Source organism: Sylvia atricapilla, chromosome 2 (genome assembly GCF_009819655.1).
Source record: "Sylvia atricapilla isolate bSylAtr1 chromosome 2, bSylAtr1.pri, whole genome shotgun sequence".
Classification (NCBI taxonomy): Eukaryota; Metazoa; Chordata; class Aves; order Passeriformes; family Sylviidae; genus Sylvia; species Sylvia atricapilla.
This window is the reverse complement of record NC_089141.1, coordinates 101402969-101427158: the sequence shown is the minus strand read 5'-3', so window position 1 is coordinate 101427158 and position 24190 is coordinate 101402969. Positions and strand designations below refer to the sequence as shown.

At 39.3% G+C, this 24190-nt stretch overlaps 1 protein-coding gene across 1 annotated transcript in view; it reads right to left on the bottom strand.

Moving 5' to 3' along the window:
* PHEX (phosphate regulating endopeptidase X-linked) overlaps nucleotides 1-22741 on the bottom strand; it is a 96878-nt gene extending 74137 nt beyond the window's left edge. Inside the window, exons 1-4 of the mRNA XM_066313967.1 lie at nucleotides 22327-22741; nucleotides 18094-18162; nucleotides 16812-16973; nucleotides 1013-1099 (exon numbers count right to left, since the gene is read on the bottom strand). Of these exons, the coding sequence (XP_066170064.1) occupies nucleotides 1013-1099; nucleotides 16812-16973; nucleotides 18094-18162; nucleotides 22327-22438 (430 nt within the window). The 5' untranslated portion in view covers nucleotides 22439-22741. The remainder of the gene's footprint in view (nucleotides 1-1012; nucleotides 1100-16811; nucleotides 16974-18093; nucleotides 18163-22326) is intronic.
* Nucleotides 22742-24190: the final 1449 nt, after the last annotated feature.

Below are 24190 nucleotides of genomic sequence, written 5' to 3'. Positions count from 1 at the left end.
CCAGACAATTCAAGTGCAACAGCAGCCACACAAGACAAAGATTTATTGGCATCGATTGATTTCCAGGTAAGGCAATCACAATAGCTGAAACTCAAAGCCTCTTCTCTGCCTGAGAGCACAGCAGCATAAAAGTTCAACCCTGTTTATCTGTATCAAGAATAAGAGAAGCAAGTCAGTGCCTTTCAAAAAAGGCCAAGGCTGGCATTAAGTAAATTTAAAAAAACACTCCTTGCTTAGGAATTAGCATAGAAACTTCACTGGTTTTGGGGAGGGAGGTTACTGATCATAATCAATGCTAGAGGGGCAGCATCTGGGCACCAAGGCTTTAGAGCAGGCTGTCTCACTTGCTGGCAGTCAAACGGGCCATGCTGGAAGAAAACTGTGCTGGAAATAAATCCTGAAAGAGTCAGAAGGACAACAGGGACTTCCAAGTGTTCTTTCACCTGTGCAGCTACCTAAGAGTAGTCACGTGTCCTGAATTAGGGTACATTACCTTACAGCAGCATTTACAAGCCAAGGAAAAGCACTCTGCAAACGTAGCTAACTTGCTTGACATGCAGGTACCAGAGTTAAAGAGTCCAGGACTGTCTCTACCCAGCCTTGGGGTAGTGTTTTGATTAAACAGATCTAGAGAAATCCAGAAGGTGATGAGCAACAGGCTCTTGAAAATATCAGTACTAGAATTTCATCAAAGGATTCCTCTGATTTACTAACCCCAGGCACTAACCCCACAACTCTGGGGCACAGTTTAGCATCCTTTTGCACAGATAAATATCTCTTCACAGTTCAGACAGGCAGAGGTTTATCTAACACTGACTTCCTGTGTCTGAGTGTACCTCAGTCTCAACAGCCAGCTTCAGATTTGTAAATGACCCTCTGCATTCAGTTGAATCCATACCAGCAAAATCCATGCATCTGCACAGAGCTTCACAGAGCTCTGCAGAGAGTGAAAAGGTCTCCCTTTATAAATGCAGGGAATGCATCTATGTCCTCCTCAAATCAATCCACTTACTCTCATTCATGCAGGATGCATAAAGGATCTTGGCCTTCTGTACAGCTTCACTGTCTCGTCTTTTGCTGATGGGTTTCTCTAGCAATGCTGAAAAACAAATAATTTTTTTCAATACTTTGGAAAACATAGACACTGTTTGCCTGTTTCAGCATTTGGTTTAATCATAGCATTTGTTTAATTAAGTATGAGGCTCCATGTATACTTCAGCAGTAGCACAGACATAATTGCACCTTTTTCAACCCCTAACAAAGAAGGATTTTTTTTTTTAATTTACTTTAAAGAGAACTGATATAAAGCCAAATGACAGATCCAGCTTGTTACTCATCCTCACATCCAGCTACCCTCAGCAAACTGAGGTCACAGGCAGTCGTGGGGTAAGGGTGGCAACCAACACACAGAGCAGGGAGTCAGGAATTTTAAGTAGCTCAGCTTCTGGTGCTGGCACATTTTGAAATCAGGCCTTAACGAGAATGTTACAGGATCCTAGATGAAAGCTGTAAATCAGCCACAATGCAGCTGCAGATAAAAAGTACTGTGTCTAAATGCAGAGACAGAGGAGCTTCAGAGAGATCTGCCAGCTCAGGTGCTGCACAGCACAAGCACTTCCATGGCCGAGAGAAGCAGGTAACTCTGGAGCACAGCAGAGGAACAGGGCTGGCAAACTCTGTTAGACTGTCTGTTTTGCAAGACCCAAGCAGGTCCTACACAGCCTTACCTTATTGTTACAGGGACCACTGGAAGGAGTGGCTTTGCTGGTATCAAGTTCCTTTTCTTGTGTGCTCAGCCAGAGCTAAAAAGCCTGGAAAAATTCAAGACTCCCTACCCTGTGCCAAAGTACCACCCAGGCCTCTGGGTTTCAAATGAGCAGAGGCAGCACAGTGCAAATGTGCCTAGAAACTCCATGCAAAAGGGAGAACAAAGTGCAACACCAGAGTCCCAGAGGTTGTGAATGCAGAGGAGCACTGAGACTCTGTAACACCAGCCATGGCAAGACCAAACAGCTCCCACATGGAGCCGGATCGAGATCAATGCAATTCCTCTGCCACGGCTGGGGACATGCAGAGTACTGAGGAGGTGGTGGTACTGCCATCCAAAAGCAGCATCCCCCTGCAAACAGTGGCAGCTGCTCACTCTCCAGCCCTGCTCTTCAGCAGCTTGCCAGAGTCCACCCCACAGTGCCTTCTGTCCTGGGAAGCGAAAGGTGGGTGTGACTGCTGGGTTCTACAGCTGAGAACAGCCTGGGTTTGCACAGCTTGTCTCAGTATTAGGAGCTCACTGCTTGAGGCAGGATTTTAAGGCATTTATTTCCCAAAATTTCCGTAGCACTCTGAGGAACCAGCCATGCTGCACCTCTTAGATATTCCCCACCTGAGCTCATGTGAGCACTCAGGGGACCATAATGCAGACCTCAAACTGTTTATTACTTTGTTACTCAAGGAATACCATACTGATGAGCAAATGACACTCGTTCTCTCCCTCCAATCCTTTTTCTCCCTAAACAAACAAACAAACACCCCATTGCCCAATTCTTTTGCTTAGACCCTTAAGAAATTTAATGAGATTATTCTCTTTTAGTAATGAATAAGATTTTTCCATAAAAATACTTGTGAAGAGGATAGCTCTGGTTTCAAATCCTCTAATATTTCCCAATTTGTTAAACATAATATAATGCAAATCATCTATATATATGTTCAGTATGCACAATTCTGAGCAGCATAATCAGACTCATTCATATTTTTTAAATGCATTTTAAAAGAAATTATAAATGAATCCTCCATAACATTAAGGATGAAAAACTACCCTCCCATTAAATCCATTACAATAATTTCTGTCTTTGCCAGTGAGCTGTACAACCATGAAACTTTGAAGCTAATAAAATCCAATGGCTAAAGCTCAAGAGAGAAGATGATAAGAGCCAATAAAATCAACTCTAGAGATATAACTGTGTTATCAAATTGTGTTAAAATCAGACCTGGTGTTTTCCCATTAAGCCATGTCATTAATGTGACATCTACCCCACCTCACTACTGCAGAGAGTGAGGTGGGGTAGATGCTGCCAGCTTGCTCAGAATTCTTTTTTGAAGACAATTCTCAGTTCAGATAACATAATATCCAGGGATCTAACATGACAGACTTAATAAGATGCTTGAATCCTGTGGACACTGAAATAGGGGGTGTAATCCATGGATAGTCTTTAGGCTATGGAGATTTCCCAGCCTTAACCTCAAGTCTTCAGAAAGATTTAGAGGCTCAGACCTGGAGCACTGCTCATGTCCACGTGATTTCTACATTAGCTAGTATAAAATCCAAATACGAGATTTAGAAATTTGCTTCTTATTTAGCTCACAAATATATATGGATTTTATATGTCCTTGAGTACTTAAATTCTTGAAGATGAATAGCAAGAAAAGGCAAGAGCACAGCATACTGATCAAAGATATATGTAATCAATTAGTCTAGAGGTTGTTTATTCATGGAAAGAAAGTCACTACTGTGATTGAAATCAATGTAGGCCCATCAGGCTCTCTTTAAATTAGCAATATTGGGTCCTGTGAGTAGCCTGGCTGCAGCTGCAGGCTCTGACAAACCCACTCCATACAGAGCATTTCTGTTTGTGTGGGTCAATGCACACTGGTCTCAAAGGACAGCCTTTGGGGGAGGCAGCAGCTCAGTCTGTGCTCTCCCAGGACTCTGCAAGCTGAACAAACCTGCCCCAGGGCCATCCCACACTCTCTGAGCAGTGCTTCACCTCCTGACACACGGCATGGATTTCGGGCTCTCATCTACAGTAAGGGAAATGCCAGCCAGTGACACACAGAGAGCAAATTGAACCTCGCTCAAAAAGTTCACCTGAACCATAGCTGTCTGGGAGAATAGCCTTTCCACTTTGAAAAACTGTAATACCTTCAGAAATTTTCTGTCTTGCCCCCAAACTGTAAGCAAAACCTTTGTTGTCTTTCAAAGGAAAGGAAGAGAAAGACCACCAAAGACCAGTCAATGCTGTGCCTCATAAGATACCACAGATTTGCTGTTTAGTTTTTAACTTTGTCTTTCCAAGCTCCAACTCTCACAGCTCACTAAGGAACTGTGTGTACCCGTATAAATCCACTGAGAAGGTCTGATAGGCTTTCCTTACGCACAGTTTCCTTAAACTATGACCTAGTTAGAGAGATCAGGACTACCAACATTTTGACTAGAATGGCTCACTTAGCACTGAGAAGGACACTGAGCTTGTTCTTGGAGCTGTGTTGCTTGCTTGCTTTCTTGTTTCAAACTAAAAGTTCAAATTCCTTAAAGCAATCTTACATTTTAGGACACCAAAATTGTACCTCTAAAGAATTGTAAGTCTGATCAATAGTTTTGATCAGATTAGGAAATACACATCACTCCAACAGTATTGAAAAGACACCCTTAAAATAATAGCTCATTTGTCAGTTCTCAATTGAATGATACAGCACTAGACACAGAATAGCAATCTGCCTGCAGAGGTTAAAAAGAAACCACGACCTAAGCTGATGTCCAGGCATCTGAAAAAGCACAGAATTGTTATTACCATCAACCAAAATCTAACAATTTATTGCTGCTATTGAGTTATACCACTGCCCTGCCTACAAAGTGGAATATCATAACCAAAAATCACCAGGACAAACAAAGTGAACCAGCATTGCTTAAGCCAGGTGAATATACAGTTTGGATCCCATTTCCTTAGCCAAATATCAAGAATATATTTGAATGGGTTTTTTAGCAAAAGAGCTCTTTTTCAATTACATCTTTCACTTTATTCACTTTTAAATTATTTCCAAAGTCATTCTCTTTGGGCTAAAAAAAGATCTTGGTCTCTATCACTGACTTCAGCACCTCATTGTTATGTTTCCACATGCACAGGATGCCCAAATACAAGATTTATGCTTCCCTTCACATAAAACTTAGTTATGGCAAGCATCAACACCTATTGTCAATTGCACTCCATAGTTCTGTAATAACATAACTCATCTCATTAAGCAGCTACCACTTGCACAGTCAGAAACTGGCTAAAGGTGTTCACAATATCCTAAATTTTCTGAGGCTGCAAGTGGCTTTATCATTCACTTTCTTGTACCAAGGCGTTGGGGGTGCAAAATTTCTTATTGCAGTCAAGGTTCCTGAACTTCTCTCACCTCAGGTCAGGCGTGTTTTGCATCATTGCACTCCCTGATTCTCATATAAAGCACAAAGTCTCAGCATCACCAGCAAAATACCACTCCATAGCTGGGAGTGATCTCCACTTGTCTGAACTGGAGATGCTCAGATATACAGTCAAGGAAAAAAGGCACAGCTGGGGGTTGGGTGCTGCAACAGGAAAGAAGAGAGTTTATATTGAATTGCCTTCACATAGTTCTTTTTCAGGGCAAGAGGGCTAAAAAAGGCCAGCTTCCTGTGGTTCACTACCCTTGAGTAAATAGCAATCATCTGCTGTTAAAAGTGAGAGCAAGGCACATTACAAAGTAAGCTTTGCATATGTGTTTATTTAACTGCATACTATTCTAAAGCTGCTAAGGATAGTCTTGTGGCTAAATTCTACCTTTAATCTTACTTTCCATTTCCAACCCTTGTTGATTTTCCAGCCCACTGTCTTGCACAGCTTCACTTTGGTTTTAAACCACCATATTTTATTTATGGTACCAAGAAATCCCGTACCTTTCCTTCTTCTGGCTTGGACAGCATGAAAAGGATTGTAAAGCCAGATTTGCAGAGAAAAGAAACACGCACTCCATCTATTCAGATTAGAAATATTGATTCAATTTATCAGTGTCCTGATCAGATTGCATATATACTGTACCCTATCAGACAGTTTTCTACATATATAGTTGAAATCCTGAGAGATACTATGTTATTCATGAGGATATTTCCTATTCTAGTGAGAAAAATAAAAGTTTTCTCTGCATTTTGCAACCTTGGATATAGAGAAATCATTGTTAGCAAAGACAGTAGCATTTTCTCCAGTAGTTTTTGTCCTTATCCTTTTACAAACATTTGCTCTGTGTGGAAAATGCAAGCTCAAGTGTTTGCACAGTGATATCTGACAATGATCTGAAATATTTTTTATGCTTTGTATCTTGAAGAGCAACAACTCAATGTGCAAACATCCCCCAGGGAATATGCTTCGACTGTAAACAAACAAAAATTATAAAAAAACCCCAAGGGACATCCCATTTCCTGGAAAGTTGTAACCCTGGAGGAGTGAAAGGCTAGAAGCAGACAAATAATTCAGCATGAACTCCCAGGGCAATGTTAGAACAGACAGGAGTCTTGGACTGCAAAACCAGAGAAATATCAAAGTGGGGAGATGATCTTTGTGTGTACACAGACTGCAGAGACAGACTGAAGCCCAGCCTGCCCTTTGGCTGTCTGAATTGTAAAAACAATGTTAGACAGTTGGACAGAGGGCAGAAAAATATCAAAACAATTGAGTTGTTTCTTTGGAGGGTGTGGCTTGAGAAATAGAAGGGAGGGACAAAAAAGCATGCAATGAAAGAACATGATTTTTCTCACAAGAAATGTGAAAGGGTGATGGGATCACAGTATCAAAACACCTTTAGAAAATGCTTGGTGCATTTTCAGAGAGATCTTTAGTCTATCGAAAAAAAAGGCACAAAGAAAGCCAACTGTTGAACAATGAAGACAAATTCAGCAGTGACAATGATTGACCACTGGAACCAGCAACCAGAGGAGATAGTGGCTTCTCTGCCCCTTAATATTTTCAAGACTTCATGCTTTTTGGGGAAATAAACTTTACCCCAAAGTCAATTATGTTTTATCCCAGTGCAAGTTAGTGAGCTACATTACATGGGTAATGTAGTTGCCTGTGACACAAAAAAGGTCATAGGAAATAATCCAGTGGTTACTCCTGCCATTGCACTCTGTACATTTAGGATACAGATCTCAAAGCACTCTTAGACATGACAGACTGAGGAGACACAGCCATTATCCATTGTTGCAGATAAAGAAAGTGAGCCACAGATTGCTCCCTACCTAACTCATGTCAGAGCCCTAGTGATTGGAATAGTGCTCCTTTATGAGCAGAAAGCTTGCTGAACTTGATCCACACACTCAAAGAGCTTCATCCTTTTGAGACAGTGAATGCCCCTCAGTCCCTTTAATTTCAGAGACAGTGGGAGTTGCTTGGCATTTCCCAGATGATCCTCAGCACTAAAGTAAAAGCAGCTTGTAATGCATTCTTTTTGGGATCAGACTCAGAAAGCAGCTCAAGGGCCTACACATTCAGCAGGTTTATTTGCAAATACCCAGTGACAGAGAATTTCTCTTTCAACACTTGAGCAATGAAGTCTCTGCAAGTCACCCTCCCTCACTGTGCTCTACAGCTATAAGAACTGAGTTTCTTAACTGATGAGAAGAATAATTTAAAGAGCTGTTCCTATCTCCAGCTATCAGTGACAACCTTTGTTTCCTCCCTAAGTTAGCACTGTTATGTACTACTTATGTGAAAATAAAAACCCAGGTAATCTTTTGGACAATTGCAGATGATCCTCTGATGTCAGAAGCAGGTTCTCTTAAAGGTATTTTGTGAGGAGTTACCTCTTAAATGTAGAGAAAAACCTTCTCAAACCTTGGTTGGAGTTTAGCAATTAAACCAAACACACAATATGTGCGCAGAATGTAATTCCCTGATGTCCCTGAACTATGAGATAATTATGATTAATCTAGTCCTCCTTAAGAATGTCTAACCCTTAATTACCGTATTTCCTTCACACTTAAGAGGTATGGCAAAAGAGTTCCTGAAAAGTAACCTCTAAACACAAGTATCCAACTGCATTTGTGCCACTGGGGTTGTTTAGCACAAAGGCATCGCCCTCTCTTCGAACTCTCAGTGCACTGGGTTTCAGAAGCCAAGGTCAGTGTGGTTCACAAAGCAAAGATTTAGCCAGGATGCCAAAGGGCACACAAAAATCCTTAAAACCACACTGCTGTTAAAGACATCACAGCTAGACAAATGTACAGTCTGAAGCAACATGAGCTTACACATTGCAAGAGTGATCGTTTCAGAATGGTTTGGGGCCAGCTGACATTCATTTAGAGTATCTGGTTTCCAGTTCCTCCTTTTCAGAGTCCAAAAGGAAAGAGAGGTGGCAGTGATAAGTTTCATTGTGCCTACGAGTGGCACAATGATCTAGCCCAAAATAAAAGCACTGGCCACAGCTTATAAAATTATACACAGAACTGCTTATCTCATTCAACCAATGGTAACATTCCTGTCTTGATACATGAAAATAAGAATTTAATTAGAATGCAACATTCCAACTTACAAAATAGCCAAGGAAGAAATCTGATACATATGTTTTATTCTCATCAGTTTGGAAAAGGGACTGATAGCTGGAAGGGGGTCTAGAGGGAAGAGTGAAGAATATTACATGTATATATGTATGTACATATGTATGTGTGTATGTTCTAAAAGGAAGTGACAGACTTGATTGGTATTTCAAGCTGAACGTGTTTCTTGGGATCAAGACAAGAATCATCAAACCAAGATTATTTTTAGACTTAAATCTGTTCCCTCAGAGCACTCTTCTGAAAAAGACATGGACATCTGCTGTATGACACAAATTTAATGTTTCAGCACAATTTTACCCCTCTGAGCAGTTTAATAGCACAGGTCAAACTCCCACACAAATGCACCTGCCCAGCTTCCATTTCAGAATTGTTTTGCATCTGAAAGCCTTGGAAGAAGAACAAAGCAAGATCTTGCCTGCCTGGAAAATACCACAGAGACAAATCTCAGTGGATGTGCAGATGCCTGCTCATCAGTTCTTGTCTGATATCAGTGTAATCCAAGCTCAAATACATAATTTCAAGGCCTCATTAAATTCCTTTATGCCTTTGAAACACAAGTTCTGCTGAGAATATCTCCTGATAGGCAACTTAAGTGTGGAAAACCACTTCCTTCCTCTAGTAGTAGTTGATAGCAATATTTGGTTTCTGAGGTTTCCCTAAAATATGAGCTAACCTAAATTTATTTCTTTTTTTGTGAACTACTACTTCTGCTAATTGCTCTGCAGTGCTTCTTGCTAGTTCAGGTATCTTATGCACAGTCTGACACGTGCAGTCTGGAGTCTTCTTCCCCACCAGACACTTTCTTAGAAATGAACTGCAAATGATTGGTTTTCAAACAAAAATTTGTTTCCAAAAGTCCAAAATAAGAAAATACACCCTCTAAAGATAAAATATTTACTCTCTCACAAATAAACAAAGCAATGAAAAATTTTCTTGCCACCATAAATAAATTGAATACTTGCTAAATTGTTACTGACATTAAGACTCTTCTTCCTTTTCTTTGTGCATTGGTGGCTGTAAACAATTCTCAGTTTCAGAGCACAGGAAGGGAAGCAGTCCAAGCCTAATGCAGTACAAAATATATTTTATAGCATTTTATAAACACCTATTTTGAGTTTCTGATGAATTATAGTCCAGATTTCTCCACGGTTTCCTAAATATATATATGGGAGAACAAACTAGCACAAAAGGATTGCAAAAAATCTTTCACCATATGCTTAAAACTATCCTTGCCTAATTAAAGCTTTTTTGCTTTGAGTGTCTAAAGTAAAATAAAATAGCAAACACCTTTCTGGCTCTTATAATGCAGTTTTTAAATATTTCCAAAACATACTTAATTTCCACTTTCATGTTTTTTACATTCCCTTCTTAACCAACCTTCTATTACTTTATTACCTTTTCCCCCCTCATTTCCCTATTGCTAATAATCAGGTCATCAGAATCACCTTACTGGAGCACATAAGTGCTTGAAATAATCACTCAAAGGAAATTTCATAATGGCAAACCCCTTGTTCACACAGGAATATAAAATAATGCAGAGCACTGGACTCTTCTCAAGTTGCCCTACAACTGCTGTATTGTATATTTGCACTTCTTTGGAAGGCCTTGTGTTGGCTTATATAGCCTCAGATATGCCTTAGATATTAAATATTAAAATTTCCATATTTTCAAGCCAGTAACTAGTTTGTTTTGTTATTTGTTCTTTAATAAAAGTGCCAGTGTATTCTGCAGCTCCATGAATTCATTCCTCAGAATGGTCCTTGTAGAGCTGGTGCCTTAATCTAAGTCTGCCTTGTTTTGATAAACTGTTTCTCCCTCCTCCCCTTGTTTTATTTTGTGAGCTGAGAGGAGAGGATGGGTTGGTGATTGGTTGGTGGGGGAAAATTGGGTTTTTTGCTCTTTTGTTTTTTCATTGTTTTGGTTGGGGGGGGTTGGGGGGGTTTTGCTTGTTTTGGGGGTTTTGTTTTGATTTGGTTGTGTTTTTACAGATGCATTTAATCATGATCAAGACACCAGTTATCGATTCAGGAAACTATCTTTTGTATTTGATACAGATACTGTCCATCAGCCAATATCTTGATGGCAGCATTCATCTCACCATGGATGGAGCAGTGACTCTTGAAAGTAACAGCCTCTGATTATTAATTCTTCTGATATTCCAATGAAACATTTAAACCATTATGAATTAATTTTGCACTCATGAGGATATGATTAATACAAAATATGTATTTCCACAGGAATTCATGAAAAATCTAGCAATGAATGAATTCATACAGGTTCTAGTTCCCAAGGAATATAAACCAAGTGAAACAAACATATATTCCCAAATACCAGTTTCATTAAAGGATTCTGTATTTAGACAAATAAACCCAACTAATGTACTGACATTCTAGTGTTTCCCCTTATCCCTTAAAAAGAAAATCCTCAGTTCTTTCCTTGAATATCCATTTTAAGCATATGGAAGTTCTCATGGAAATAGCATTCACACAGCTGTGCTTACATAAATGCCTCCTAATGCTGTCCAGTGCCCTAATACACAGCACATTTCTGAAACGGAAATGTTGTTTGTTTACAGTTTCAGATTTTGTAAATTCTCTGAGTTTGTATATCAAAAGATAAGCCCATCATGTGAGTTCCTCCAAAAGTCAACATAACTCAACACAAGCTGTGACCAAACCAAAAATAGTTTTATAAGGAGGTGAGAGCCTCTGTTCATAAATTTAATTTCAATAATAAATCTTACTCTTTTGAGTAGAATTGTCCTCTTCCCTGCCCTGCCCCTCTGGCCTCCCAGTATTATGCTTTAGGAGATAACACATGTCATTATAGTTCTTTGGCAAAAGATTTTAAACCGCATTTACACCAGAAGATTGTAAATTTCCCAATTGTTACAATCTAGGTGGAGCTCCATACTAAATGGAAGCATTATATTTACTTCATTACAATAATACTTTCAACATGTACTTGTGGAAATTTTTTTTGTCAAAAATGGGAATCAGATGTCATGGGTTGCTGCACCTCCCAAAGTATCAATCCTCATTCTGTAAAATTACCCACCCAAACACAGCCATCAAAAATTTTGAAATTCAGTATCTGCAAGTATGAATGATATATATCATACAAACCCCAGGCTCACTGTAAATTTAGGGGAAATATGTGCCTCATGAGGAACAGGAGTGAGCAGGATGCCCCACTTTGGTTCTAGCTGAGGCCTCAGAGGAGGATGCCATTCCAGTCTCCCAACCAGGGAGATGCTGTGGGAATCCTGCGGCTCAGTAACTGTGCTGCCTTTAAACCTCATTTAGGAACCAAAATTGTCTCCTCTCTGTACTCATGGTTTTCCAAAATCACCCATTACAAACACAGTTTTCATTATGAGCAGCCACAAAGCCTGGAAAAAGTCTTGGCTCCTCCACTTTTGACTTCAGTATTTCATTTTACCAAAAAGCTACTAACTTCTTGCCTGGAGAGATTTACCTGACTTGTGCCACTTAGGTTTTTTCTTACATTCAGATAAATAAGCCACTAGAGGAAAGATCTGGACCACTGAAAAAAACTGTCTGTAGCACTGAAGAGAGATCAATTTATTGCAGAAAACACCAAACAAACAGCATGAAGTGCTATTGCTTTTTTCTCCTTTCTATTTATTCAAGAGCAGCTACCCAGCAATATATTGGAGGCAAAACCCTAAATATTCTCTTTTAATTTAATTACTGCTGATATTCTTCCTCATACTTGGGACAGTTCTCAAAAAGCTCAAATAACTTTGAAAGAAACAAATCACGAGACATGTCAGCTAATACAGAGACCTGGGGATGAGTGTCAGCAGCTGCATTTCAGATTTCATGAGACACCTCCAAACTATCCCAGTGACCCCAGGTGGGCACCAGTTGAGTGGTGGGAGAAAAAAAACAGCCCTAAAAGGGCCCTGTGGCACAAGGTCCTTTGTGCAGGACAGCAACCACTCAACAGCAACAGCTCAACACCAATACCTGGGATCAGTCTGAAAGGATATCCTACAGTAAACCCGCATAAATTTCCAAAGAGATATTTTTACTTACTGGTTTTACTTATAAAGAATTTATTTTCCAAAGGAAATAATTGCAGATTATCTTGGGAAAAGTTGCCTACACTGCCAAGATATTTTGTTTGCTGTCTGTCTCATGTTCTTCAGAAATCCACACACCATATCCTCCTCAAAGGCCTCCATTTCATTCTGTTTACCACATTGGAAATTCTTCATTTTAAACTGACTGACATTCAGAAAACAGCCACTCTACAAAGCTTAGCACAGCACATCAGCCTTAAGTAGGTGTCTCACTGGACCAAGAACAGTATGGAGACTTAATTTGTAAACTGGTTTCCACAGTCATAAAGTAAATTTAAAAGGTCTGGAAGACATGTTCAGAAATTATTCACATAATTAAAATCAGTTCCTTTGCAGTTCTGAGATTTAGGAATGTTTGTGGAGTTTTTTTGGTTTTGTTTTTGTTTTTAATTTATTGCTTCCTGCATGGTCACTCAAGAAAGAAATAAATAAGCCAGCTGTATAGCATTGTCCTTCAGACTTCAGAGAAAGGAAAAGAAGCTTCTGGGTTCACAACCAACATTAAACAGTGAATTACATGCCTCAGAGTTCCAGCTCTGAACTCTTCACAAAAAGCCACTTGCTTTTCAGTGGCAAGACAAAAGCACTCTTAAAACCTTAATGGAGGTCAATGAATCAAAATGGAAAAATTCATCAGGAACACAAATAGCTTTGCAGGAAATTTATAGCGAGTGGAAAAACATTAAGTAACTCATAGAGTTACTGCAGCCTTGGCCTGACACAAGGCTGAAGCTGTTGCAGTTTGAGATCACTTCTGTTCATACAACACAGGCCACGACCAAATTATTCTTTCCATTTTGAAGCACTCCAAGGGACTCCAACAGAACTCCTCATCAGAGGCCTGTTGGGCACTAGGAGTGTTCGCTCTTAATCAGGGTGAGGTACTTTTTCATGTGCCTGTGGTGTGGCTGAAAAGGAAAGGCTGGCTTCACATCAGGGACAATCTGTTCCAGCCAGGAATGGTTAAGGGGAGGTAGTTGTACCTCAGTCCTCGACAGGAAAGTTCTATAAGGAACAGATCTATAAGAAATTTTAACCTAAATACTACATGACCCTTACCTAGATTTGGGTTGTAACCCAAACCACAAGCCTCTGCTTTTGAGATATTTTTGGCTCTCTACAGTTATCTTCTTTACATTCCTCCACGACGCCTGAAATCCTGCTGAAGGTCACATCCAAGGAAAGACCTACCACTACTTTCTCCAGGCTAGAACTTTATTTATTTTGTATAGCCAGGAGATCAAAGTGAGCTACACATGTGGTTTGTGGGTTCCTCTGAGCACAGAAAAATAAACCCAAATGACCCTCCAACAATGTATGGAAAATAAATTAAAGGGGAAATAATGATAGGATTTTAGCTTGAATGCATCTTAAGACAGCTAGGGAAACACATGGGAGCATTATATATATATTCCTACCTCATTATAAACCCAAATCTTTTAAAAAATGGTATTTTTAACTATCACATTACATTTTGCAGTTTTTGAAGAGCCCCAAAATTAATGGTTCTAATCCTGAACCATTGTTGGGAAAATGCAGACAAAAATTCCACCACCCAGTAGCTCTTAGCTATTTTCCATTGACCTACTACTATTTCCTCTCTTTGGAATTCCCTACTAAGGCACCAAAAACCTTCACTGACACAGAAAATGTTCTGCCCTTTTCTGAAGCTGTAACATTGTCTGCTCTTGTGAGTCTCAAAAAACCTCCAAAAACACACCAAGGAAAAAACCCACAAGAAAAGAAAACTAAACAAAACCCCAAAACACAAAACCAAAAAGAAACAAACAAAACAACAACCAAAGAAACTGCAAACAAACCAAAACACCAAACACAAAAGAAATAAAACAAAATACTTTGTTCTCAAACCCACTAACACCTAATGCAGTACATTACGTTAAATGGCTACAATTACATTTTTTGGTAAGGCCATATTAATTCCTACACTTGCTACACATTATCTTCTTCTGTAGAAATTCTGTAGATCTTTTTCTGTAGAAATTGCTCCTGAACAAGAAAATTATTAAGCTTCCAGAATTTTGAAGATACACTTGTGCAACCTGTGTGACAGGTCTTTGCCCAAAATCACTTTCTCAGGAACAGGAGCAGGCTCAGGAACATTCAGGGACCAGAAAACAGATTAGATGTCCAAAAAGTTTATTTAAGTAACATGATTTTTTAATATATAGCCTGAATAAATGTTTCCATCAATATCATGCCATCAAAGAAAATCAAATATGAAAAATGTGTCTTTCTGGCCAAGCATGTTATCACTTTAAGATTAATAGTTTTCTTTAATTTGAAAAGTATTCCAGAGCATAGAGCTTGCATAATAACCAGGTCTTTAAAGACTGACACTTTTTTAATCTACCAAATATCAAACAGGAATATTTACCATGTGGTTCAAAGTTCTACTAAGAGTTCTTGAGAAAGGAGAGATTAAATTTGTGTCCAAGGTCTCTTCAGCCCTATAACTGTTTCTCTATGCAGGAGTTCTTCCTCTTGATTAAACTTCTGCTAGCAAGGTTGTGATCATACACAAATTAATAACTCAGTGTTGAGCTAATATATTGAAATAACTCAAGAGTAAACAGAAATATAGCTAGAGGGTGAAGTTATGCTTGTTATTTCAGCTACCAACACTTTCCTTTTTCTTTATTTATTTTTTTTTTAATTACAAAGAATATATTTTAGACAGTTCATGAAGAAAAAGTTAAGGAGGAGATGGCCAATGTTACATTAAAAACACTCCTGAACCAACCAGCATTTCACATCTTTGTCCCTGTCTGTGCCAAGGCCCTCCTATTAAATAATTTTGTATAAACTCCCTTTATCTGATATGGAGTTTCCATTAAGCAAATACTTCCCACTTGGATGTTTCTTTCTTTGTCTCACATTTTTTTCTAGCTATGTATCAGCAACTTCTAAAGGGACTGCAGAAAGAAAACCTAATAAAAATCTGGCTTAGCATGATGTCCTTGATTAGGACCTGTACAAAGAGGAAATTAAGGATGACAGTGACAGCTTGCTACTCTATATTCAATTAAGACTGGCCTCTTTGTGGCTATGGTTCATGCAGGATGTGCTGTTATCTAATACAGCCCAATTCTGGCAGCAGAACAATTAGAATGAAAAGCATAACTTAAAACAGGCTCTGGCAATATTTTTTTTCCTTTCCTTGTGACATCTTCAGCAGACTTTAAATGCAAATCTTGAGACCATATAATATGCTGAAAACCAAAATTCATATTCTGAGCCCAAATGCAGCTTTTAAAACACTTAATGATGTGAAAAGTGAATACAATAAGACTGAAGAAAGCAACTGGAGAAGGGCTTTGTCGCCTACACAAAATCCAAAGAAAAATAAGTCTTATATTTAAGCATTAAATCCTAAAACTGACCTCTGTCCTGTGGTGAGCTCAAGCCAGGTTCTTATGTCAAATAATATGTCAGTTATGTACTTAAGGTGGGCAAAGCCCAAGCACACTACCAAAAATATTAAATCTGGCATTTTTTTGAATGATTCACTTCTAGCCAAGACTGTAAGAATCTGGCAAGATTTTCCTACCTAACAATAATCATCACCCTTTCTCCCCAGTTGGTCTGCAAGGCTTCCTGGTGAGGTAGCCACGCTGCAGAGTATAGCCCAAAGCTAAGTCACATGCAGATTAAAATACCTTTCCTTCCTACACATTTCCACCCTGGGGCTATTTTTTCCTCCAGAAACATTCTTAAGCAACTTTCTGTTTCACTGATGATAGCTCAGGTACTTCAGTGGCAGCCTGAATGGCAGTGGGAAGGAAACCCAGCACCCAAACAGTCTCCATCTCCGGAAGCCTGAAAATTGCCTCTGCCAAGGGCTAGGTGAGTGTACTGGAAAATATCACTCCGGTTTGACCTGATTATGTTTTTCTCCTGCTGGCCACTGTTAGAGACAGCCTGCTGCCCTGGACTGATGATTGATTTTGGGACATTCTTACATGTGTGTGCTCAGCTCCTGCACTCTGGTCTAACCATCTGCTGCAAGGGGGAAAGAGTTAAATCCCGTCGTCTTTTCCTTTCAGTATAATCAGCATCATTTCATCCCTTCATTCTTAACTGGCAGAATTCCCAGAATTCCCAGCAGTTCTATACTTCCTCCCAAATTCTGTTTATGTTAAATTCAGTATCTCTCAACGTGATTTTCAATTAAAAAAAAAAAAAAAAAAAAAAAAACCCACACCTTAAAAGAGAACATTAAGTCAGGCTGTTGGATGTTATCCAGTGCTGAAAACTGTGGAGATTTTTGGCCATCTCAAACCCAGCCCATTACCAAGCTACAGAGACAAACCAACCAAATACTTTTAGAAATTATCTATTTACCCTTTAGTTTGAGGTCCACATTGTGTCGCAGCCAGGGATAAACACCATAGTTGGACATATCTTCAGGAATGGGGTTATTATATATCCAGCCATCACATGCAAATCGATAGAAGTTCTCACATGGATCTACAGATTGATTTATCTTGCTCAGGATGCCAGCAGCTGTAAAAAGACACTACATTGATCTTTGTGGAACACTTTTTCTTAAACAGAGAATTACACAAGGCTACAGTCCAGAAATGATGATTAATGAGAAACAAACAAACAAACAAAAAAGACAAAATATCTGCAATGAATCTTCTTGAGTGTCATACAGCAACGACGACTGAACTTAGCACTACATGAACATGAGCTGCTGGAGCCAGACACCTGAAGACAGGCTCTCCATTGTTGCCATGATAGAATTAATTGCCTGAGGAATTTAGTAGTGATACATTTTAAGTGGATTGTGATTAGCATTTCAGTAAGTATGCAGTGTTTACCTCTAGTTGAATACTTCACTAGAAAACAAATCAAATTCTGATCTACCATATATTGGAGAATGTAATTGCATTTTCAGCTCCATTTTGTGACTGCTTTCTTACCAGTTACTATTGTCTGTGAAAGAGAGAGATCAGTCTTACAAGCTCAAGACTCAGTAGCTTTTCAGTACCTAGTCATAAAATCAGAATTGTTTGGGTTGGAAGGAACCCTTAAAGGTCACCCAGTCCAACCTTCTGCAAAAAGCAGGGACATCATCCACAGGTTGCTCAGTCCCATCTAACCTGCCTTTTAACACCTCCAGAATGGGGCATCCACAGCTTCTCGGGGTGACTTGTGCCAGGGTGTCACCACCCTCACCATCAAAATTTTCTGCCATTATAACTAGTCTGAATCTACCCTCTTTTAATTTAAAATCCCTAGATTTGGTACAAAAGCATCTCTGTGGTTAACAATTCACTTGCTACTTTTCTAACTAGAAAGGAAGCAAAAAAATATACCTGAAGGCTAACATTTCGTTTCCTATTAAAAAAAAGAAAAATAACCCCTATGGGAAACTTTGAGTCAACCTAATTAGACTAGTATTAGACCAAATTAAAACATGAATTTTAATTGTACAAAATAAACAAAACTGAAGCAACTTGAACAGTGACTTTTTAAAAACTTTGGGGTTGTCATTCTTTCTCCCTCATTAATTAAGCTTTCTGAGTAAAATGTATAATGGGAAAAAATTAAATGGTATAAATATCTCATTAACATACTATAATCATGATATAATTGAGAGGATAAAATTGCTGCTTACCAGCTTCAATGCATTCTGCAGTCAAACAGTACTGTTGCTTCGGATGAAACTTTATAAGACCTTGACTAACTGCAAAATGGAAAATCATAATGAGATCACTTGCAATGAATTTTGACAACTGCAGCCAAATGTTGTGTACTCAATCATTCCAATATCACTGCAGCCTCCGGTCCCAGTGCTTCTCTGGCTGCATTTATTTAGAGCAAATAGAATGTATATTAAGTAAATATTTAGAATGTACATTATGTAAATACTGCAGCTTGCACAAATAATTTCCCCCTCCTTGTCCCACTTTTTCCTTGCCCCTCTTTGTTCACAGGCAGCACAGAGCAAGGGCTGTCTCTGCACAGTGCCTGGAGTAGCATCACTTCAGCCCTACTCACTGACAGTGAGCACCACCACGACACAAACAATTCAGCATTGTTATCATCCTCCAGAACTCAGAAACACAGGAAAATAGAATGGCTTGGGTTGGAAAGGACCTCAAAGATCCTCTAATTCCAATGCTCTGCCATGGGCAGGGACCTTCCACTAGACCAGGTTGCACCTTCCATGGTTGGAAATGTGACACAGAGCGCTCTCACCACCCTCTGCAGGGTTTCCACAGCTCCCCTGAGCCGTGGGGCTCACGCTGCCCTGCAGCAGCACTGCACTGCCCACACCAACTGGACACCCTCCCAGGGTCTCTTATTCCAGCCTGGAAAAAGCAGATTGCAATGGGCACAAGGATAGCTGCGCTTTGTAAGGCACAACCCAGTTTCTGTCTGAACTGTCTCCCAAAAGTATTGTAATTGCATTTGCTTCCAAAAGCCTTGCTGAGAAGAACTATGAAATTGTCAGTTAATTTTGCTCATCTTTTAAAAACATGTATTACAACAGCCACTGAAATTTAAGCACAGGAATTGCTAATTTCAGACACTGCTCTCAGGCAGAAAATATGCAGATAATTGATACTTGGGATTAGGAAGGGAGAATCCCAGGGGATAGGTGAAATAGCACTCACTAGATGTGCTCACTAGGCATAAAGAAATGTCTCATTATATCCATTATCTTAATAACAGTCCACAGCACAAATGAAAAAGGCAAATAACACTGAACAAAAAAACCCCAACAATGGAATATATCATGGTACCATAGCTTTAACAGTGCTGATAGTTATAAAGAAATTTCTGCTGTAGTTATATGTTGTTCAAAAGTGATAAAAATGTGAAACATCATTTCAGCCCAGGGATTTTTTTTTTTTTTTTTTTTTTTTTTTTTTTTTTTACAAAAGGTCCTAAAGCTAGAATTGAATATAAAGCTGTTTCATCTCTTCCAGTCTCACAGTTTTAATGGCAATTAATGATAGAAATAGTTGGATTTCAATCCAAGTGTCCCGAAAAACTGGAATGTAAAACTATTTCTGGGCAGCTTTTCCAAAGCTTGCATTGGTTTAGTGAAACACAATATCTCAAACACCTTTATAAATTAACCAAGAAATACACAAGATTTTGAGGCATACAAAAACTGTAATTGGAATATTGGAGAGAAGGAGAAAATAGAGAAGTGGAGATCTCCAGGTCATGATTTTGAGCCACTACTATGATGAGCTACAAATAATGGATAATGTCCCTTTTAATTGTGTTGCACTCCTCCCAACAGACCTTTTTTCCTTCATTATAGGGATGATTAGAATTTAGGCCTTTAGAATCCATCCAGGTCTTGAACGTTTCTAGACTTTTTTCTTAACAAAGCAGAGAAAGGAGGGAAAAGCCAAGACATAATTTCATTCTTAATTTGAAGCAGCCCTTGTGTTTTTGATATATTATAAACAAAAGAAAAATGCCCTTTCAACCGGGAAACTTAACATTTTATCATTAGAATCAAATTTTGGCGGTAACATCTCCATTTTAAGTAACAGCTAATTTTGACAGAAAAACTTTGCAGTTTTGTTCTCTTGCCTTTTTATTGTTAACTAATTATGATGTTATTACTTAGAGTCATGGTTATAACCCTCAGCATCCTATCTTCTTCCTTCATAAGCCTGTTTCCAGATTTTTAAACAAATACACACAACAATTGAGTTTTTTAAAAAATAAATCTATAAGGGAAACAGTATACAAATGTACAGAAGCAAATAATGTGAACGTTCCTGTGATGAGAGAAGCCTAAAGGACTACCAAGTCAGGCGCAGAGGCTCTCAAATTGAGATTCAAAGCTGCCTGACTTCTCACCCAAGAGAACTGGAGAACAATCTGCTTTTTCCAAGGAGGAGGTGGCTCCTGCCCTGTCACAGCCCCCACTCCCACCAGAGTGTCACAGGCAGGAGCCCAGCGATGCTCTGCCCTGGGAGCTCCCACTGAAGTCACAAGGTCACAGCCAGTAGGAGCAAGGAACACTGAATAACAAAACCTGGTTCTCCCACATCCACCTTAGACTTGCAGCAACTAGGAGAAGAAGAAAGCAGGAGAAAGCTACATTTCACTCCTAAGGCTGGAAAACTGTTTCACGTCTACCAGAAACAGCAAGTTTTGCAGAATAAATGAAAACTGAAGAAAAAAAGAACATCTTGAGGTGCCCAAAATGTTTCATATGGACAGAAAAAAAAGTCAATTTCTACTGTTAAATATAACTAAAAAACTATTAAGCTCAAACTTAACAAACAAAACCATGTCACAACGAAGCATGGAAACATCTAAATGAAAAAATGTTAAACCAAAACAATCTAACTTTTTCCCTTGGTTCTTTAGGTTTAAAATTTCAGGCAATTTCCAAACAAATCTTTAAAGCATTTTGGTTGACCCAAGGCCAGCATTTTCTTTTTCTTAGCAGTTATGCCAATGAAAATTTTGACACTGAATCACTGCCTGCAGAATATGCCACGGGCACACTTGGAAAACTGTCCACAAGAATTAATATATTTGCTTGAATTTTCACACCTGGGCTATGGATAAAGTAGTTCTATTTTTGAGAAGCTGTGATGCTAAATGTCTATTGCTTTTATTGCTCTAAGCAAAATCTAACAAATCTATTGCAGACAAAAAGAAATAACATCTTTCCATTATTACTCTCTGGTGTTTATACTGCATTCTTTAAGTGAAAACCTTTTTTTTTAAATCTAGAAATTTGGAGATTCAAACTTGCTCATAGTTATAAAAAGTTTTGTTGACTTGAATGGGATCACTAACACAGAAGTTACTTGCCTGCAAATGTTGCAGAAATTGCTCCAGAGCAGAAAAACTCTAACCAAGAAAGAGCCTGGTGCTATAAGTATTCTATAGAAAACCTGACATTGTTTTCTATGTTGTGACTATAAACAAAGCAGACCTTTCAAACAAGATCACAATATCATAAAGGACTGGAGGAAAGCAAAAGATATGCTTAGAGGCAAGGCTTCCACCAATCTAGGGAAATTTGTGTTGGTCTAAAGAAACAAAAACTTGGGCTGAATTTTTCCAAAAGAGGATCCAACTCTGCAAAGTTCTTACACAACACAGCATAGCTTCCTCTTTGGTTGGAGTTTCTGGACATATTTATACTTCTACATATAATTTCAGAAGTGTAGGCATATGCTTTCAAGTGTTTTTCTAACAAAACCAATCTACAGGCAATTGAAAATCTGGGAGAGGAAAAAACTAATTCTTTCTCTGTTGCATCTAGTTACAGTTTATATATCTGGTGAAAATATTTCAATTTCATCCTAGATGCACTCTTTATGACTTTTGTACAGGCGACTTTGCAATCCATCTTAGAAGAACAGAAGGACCTAAAAAATGTGCACGCATATGCACTATTGAGGCTTTCTACAGGAATTTTAGTCAAGCCCTAAATGAAAACCAAATGAAGGAAAATCCAAAAGATTCCATAAAATGTGTGCACTACACAGATTGATTTTCAGGAAACAGAGATTATTACTCCACATCGGTCACAACCGGTGAATCCGTAATCAGCATAATCTCACCTGTTTCTCTCCGTCCTGTGAAACAACCCAATTCTGCTCAGAACACATTCAACTGATTATCCAAATTTAAATTCAGCATTCAAAAGTTTACACGAGTTCACATTGCATCTCCCAGCTCTAGGATTCCCACAACAAGAACTCCTTTACTGATTCATATCCCTTTCAGGATAAACATAAAAAGGAGGGAAAGAAAAAGAGATTCAGATTTTCACCAGAAGATATCACGAGGCAGAAGAAACACGGGCACCCAGCAGACAGGTGGTGTTCAGGTTAGCATCAATGCTTTCACTTACCCAAGAAAAGAGCAGCGCCAAGCACAACAGTGGCACTCACAAAGACACCGAGGGCGATCCGAGTGGCTTTGCTGGCTGCTCCTCTGGCCTCGGGGGCTGTCTCTCCTTCCATCAGGATGGCTTGGGATGTGCTTGCTCTCGCAGAAGTCTGGTTTTCCCCTGCTGCTGTTGTGTCAGTGTTTCAACTGTTCACAAACTGTGCCCATGAGCTCTCCTCCTCCTCTCTCCTATTTAAAACTCCAGGTTTCTGTCATGAACCATTTCCTAGGCACTTCCTGCTCTCTCCCTCTCAAAGCAAAATCACACGTAAAATAGTAGCTGTCTCTGTTTTGCTCTGCCCAGGAGGAGGAAAGGCAAAAGCGGTGGCCACAGTTTGTGCAGCCCTTGCTGCCTGTGGAGCCTCTATGAGCCAAGAGCTCAGCAGTCCCCCTTATCAGGGGTTCCGAACACGAGCATTTCACAACGTCGCTGAACAGATGTTTTAACTATTCAAAGAGCTGTACACCCTCTCCAATCAAAGCAGGATTGCTGACAACTTCTACAAACATGCGTCTGATGGAAAGTTCTCTTTTTTTTCTTCTTGTACTTACTTAAAAAGACTAATTATCTGCTGACTAAAGTTTTCTTCTTTTAAACCATTGCTGCTGCATCATTTGGCTTCACCAGAAGAGGTACCCACTCAGCAGACAAATCCCTTTTTAAAGCTTCATAAGAACTCTTAGAATATCATGTAGCATTTTATTTCGGGAATTTGGTATGTGACGTTGTGTGCCAAAAATCACAGTCAAGCAGCACAAAGCAATAATCAGCACAACCTACAGAAGAGTCCTGCTCTAAAAGCTAGATCTGTTTTTTTCCAGGCAAGATATTTCAGTCCCTGCTGGTACACAACACATTTTAGGAGATGATCCTATGCTTCCAAGTCAATTACTACTATGAGCTTAGTGGAAAAGTATCTATTTGGCACATCAAGATGGTGGGGGATTAAAAAAAAAATCTTATTTATATGGATTTCTCAGTGGAGTAGACTTGATAGTCCTCTTTCCATGTAGCAAACTTTCTCCATTCATCAAGTAAAAAATTAGCCATTTCAGGGTGAATTCCCTGAGCTGAATGTGACACTCTGCCCTCTGAAGAGCTCTTGCTTTCTCAAGAACTGGACTATCATACAAAACATAAGGATGCAGGGAGAGGCAGCACCATGCTCATGCTCTCAGCAGCAGTTTTTATGCCTGAGTTACTTGCTTTTATAGGGTCTTAAAAACCCTCATCTCGGCCCCCAACCATCCTGATAAAAAGTTGCACAAGAGAGAAGAAAGACATAAATGTGTCACAAAATGTGTGTGATGGCAGTTATCAGTTTGGAGACTGAAACCTTTTTCCATGTGAGCACCTGCACACAAGTTATCCTGGACGTCACATGGATATAAAGGGAAAGCCCACTCTATCTAGAAGAAAACTTAGAGTTTGAAGGTCCTGAAATCCTCACTTCTCAACCCCCTTTACTGCCTAACTGGGGTCCTGCAAACAAAACGCCCTCAGTTCTTATTCCTGACCCTCTTCACCAGGAAGCTCCAAGAGGGCATTCTCATCTCTGCTTGGTGCAGAAGAGGAAAAAAACCATTTGCTCCTTTTCACCTGCCTACTGTCCCACATATAACCCATTATTTTGACATCCACTAGCTGAGGCAGGAGAGGGAAATGGTGCTGCAGGACCAGGAGGACCATACACCTTCCAGTACAAAAATTCCCACTCCTGCATGAATAACTCCATGAGTGTGAGAAGATATCTGGTTATAACAAATGCTCAGCACAAGACCATTACCAGCACAGGTTTGGGAAGGTATGTGTGTGACATTGGTGC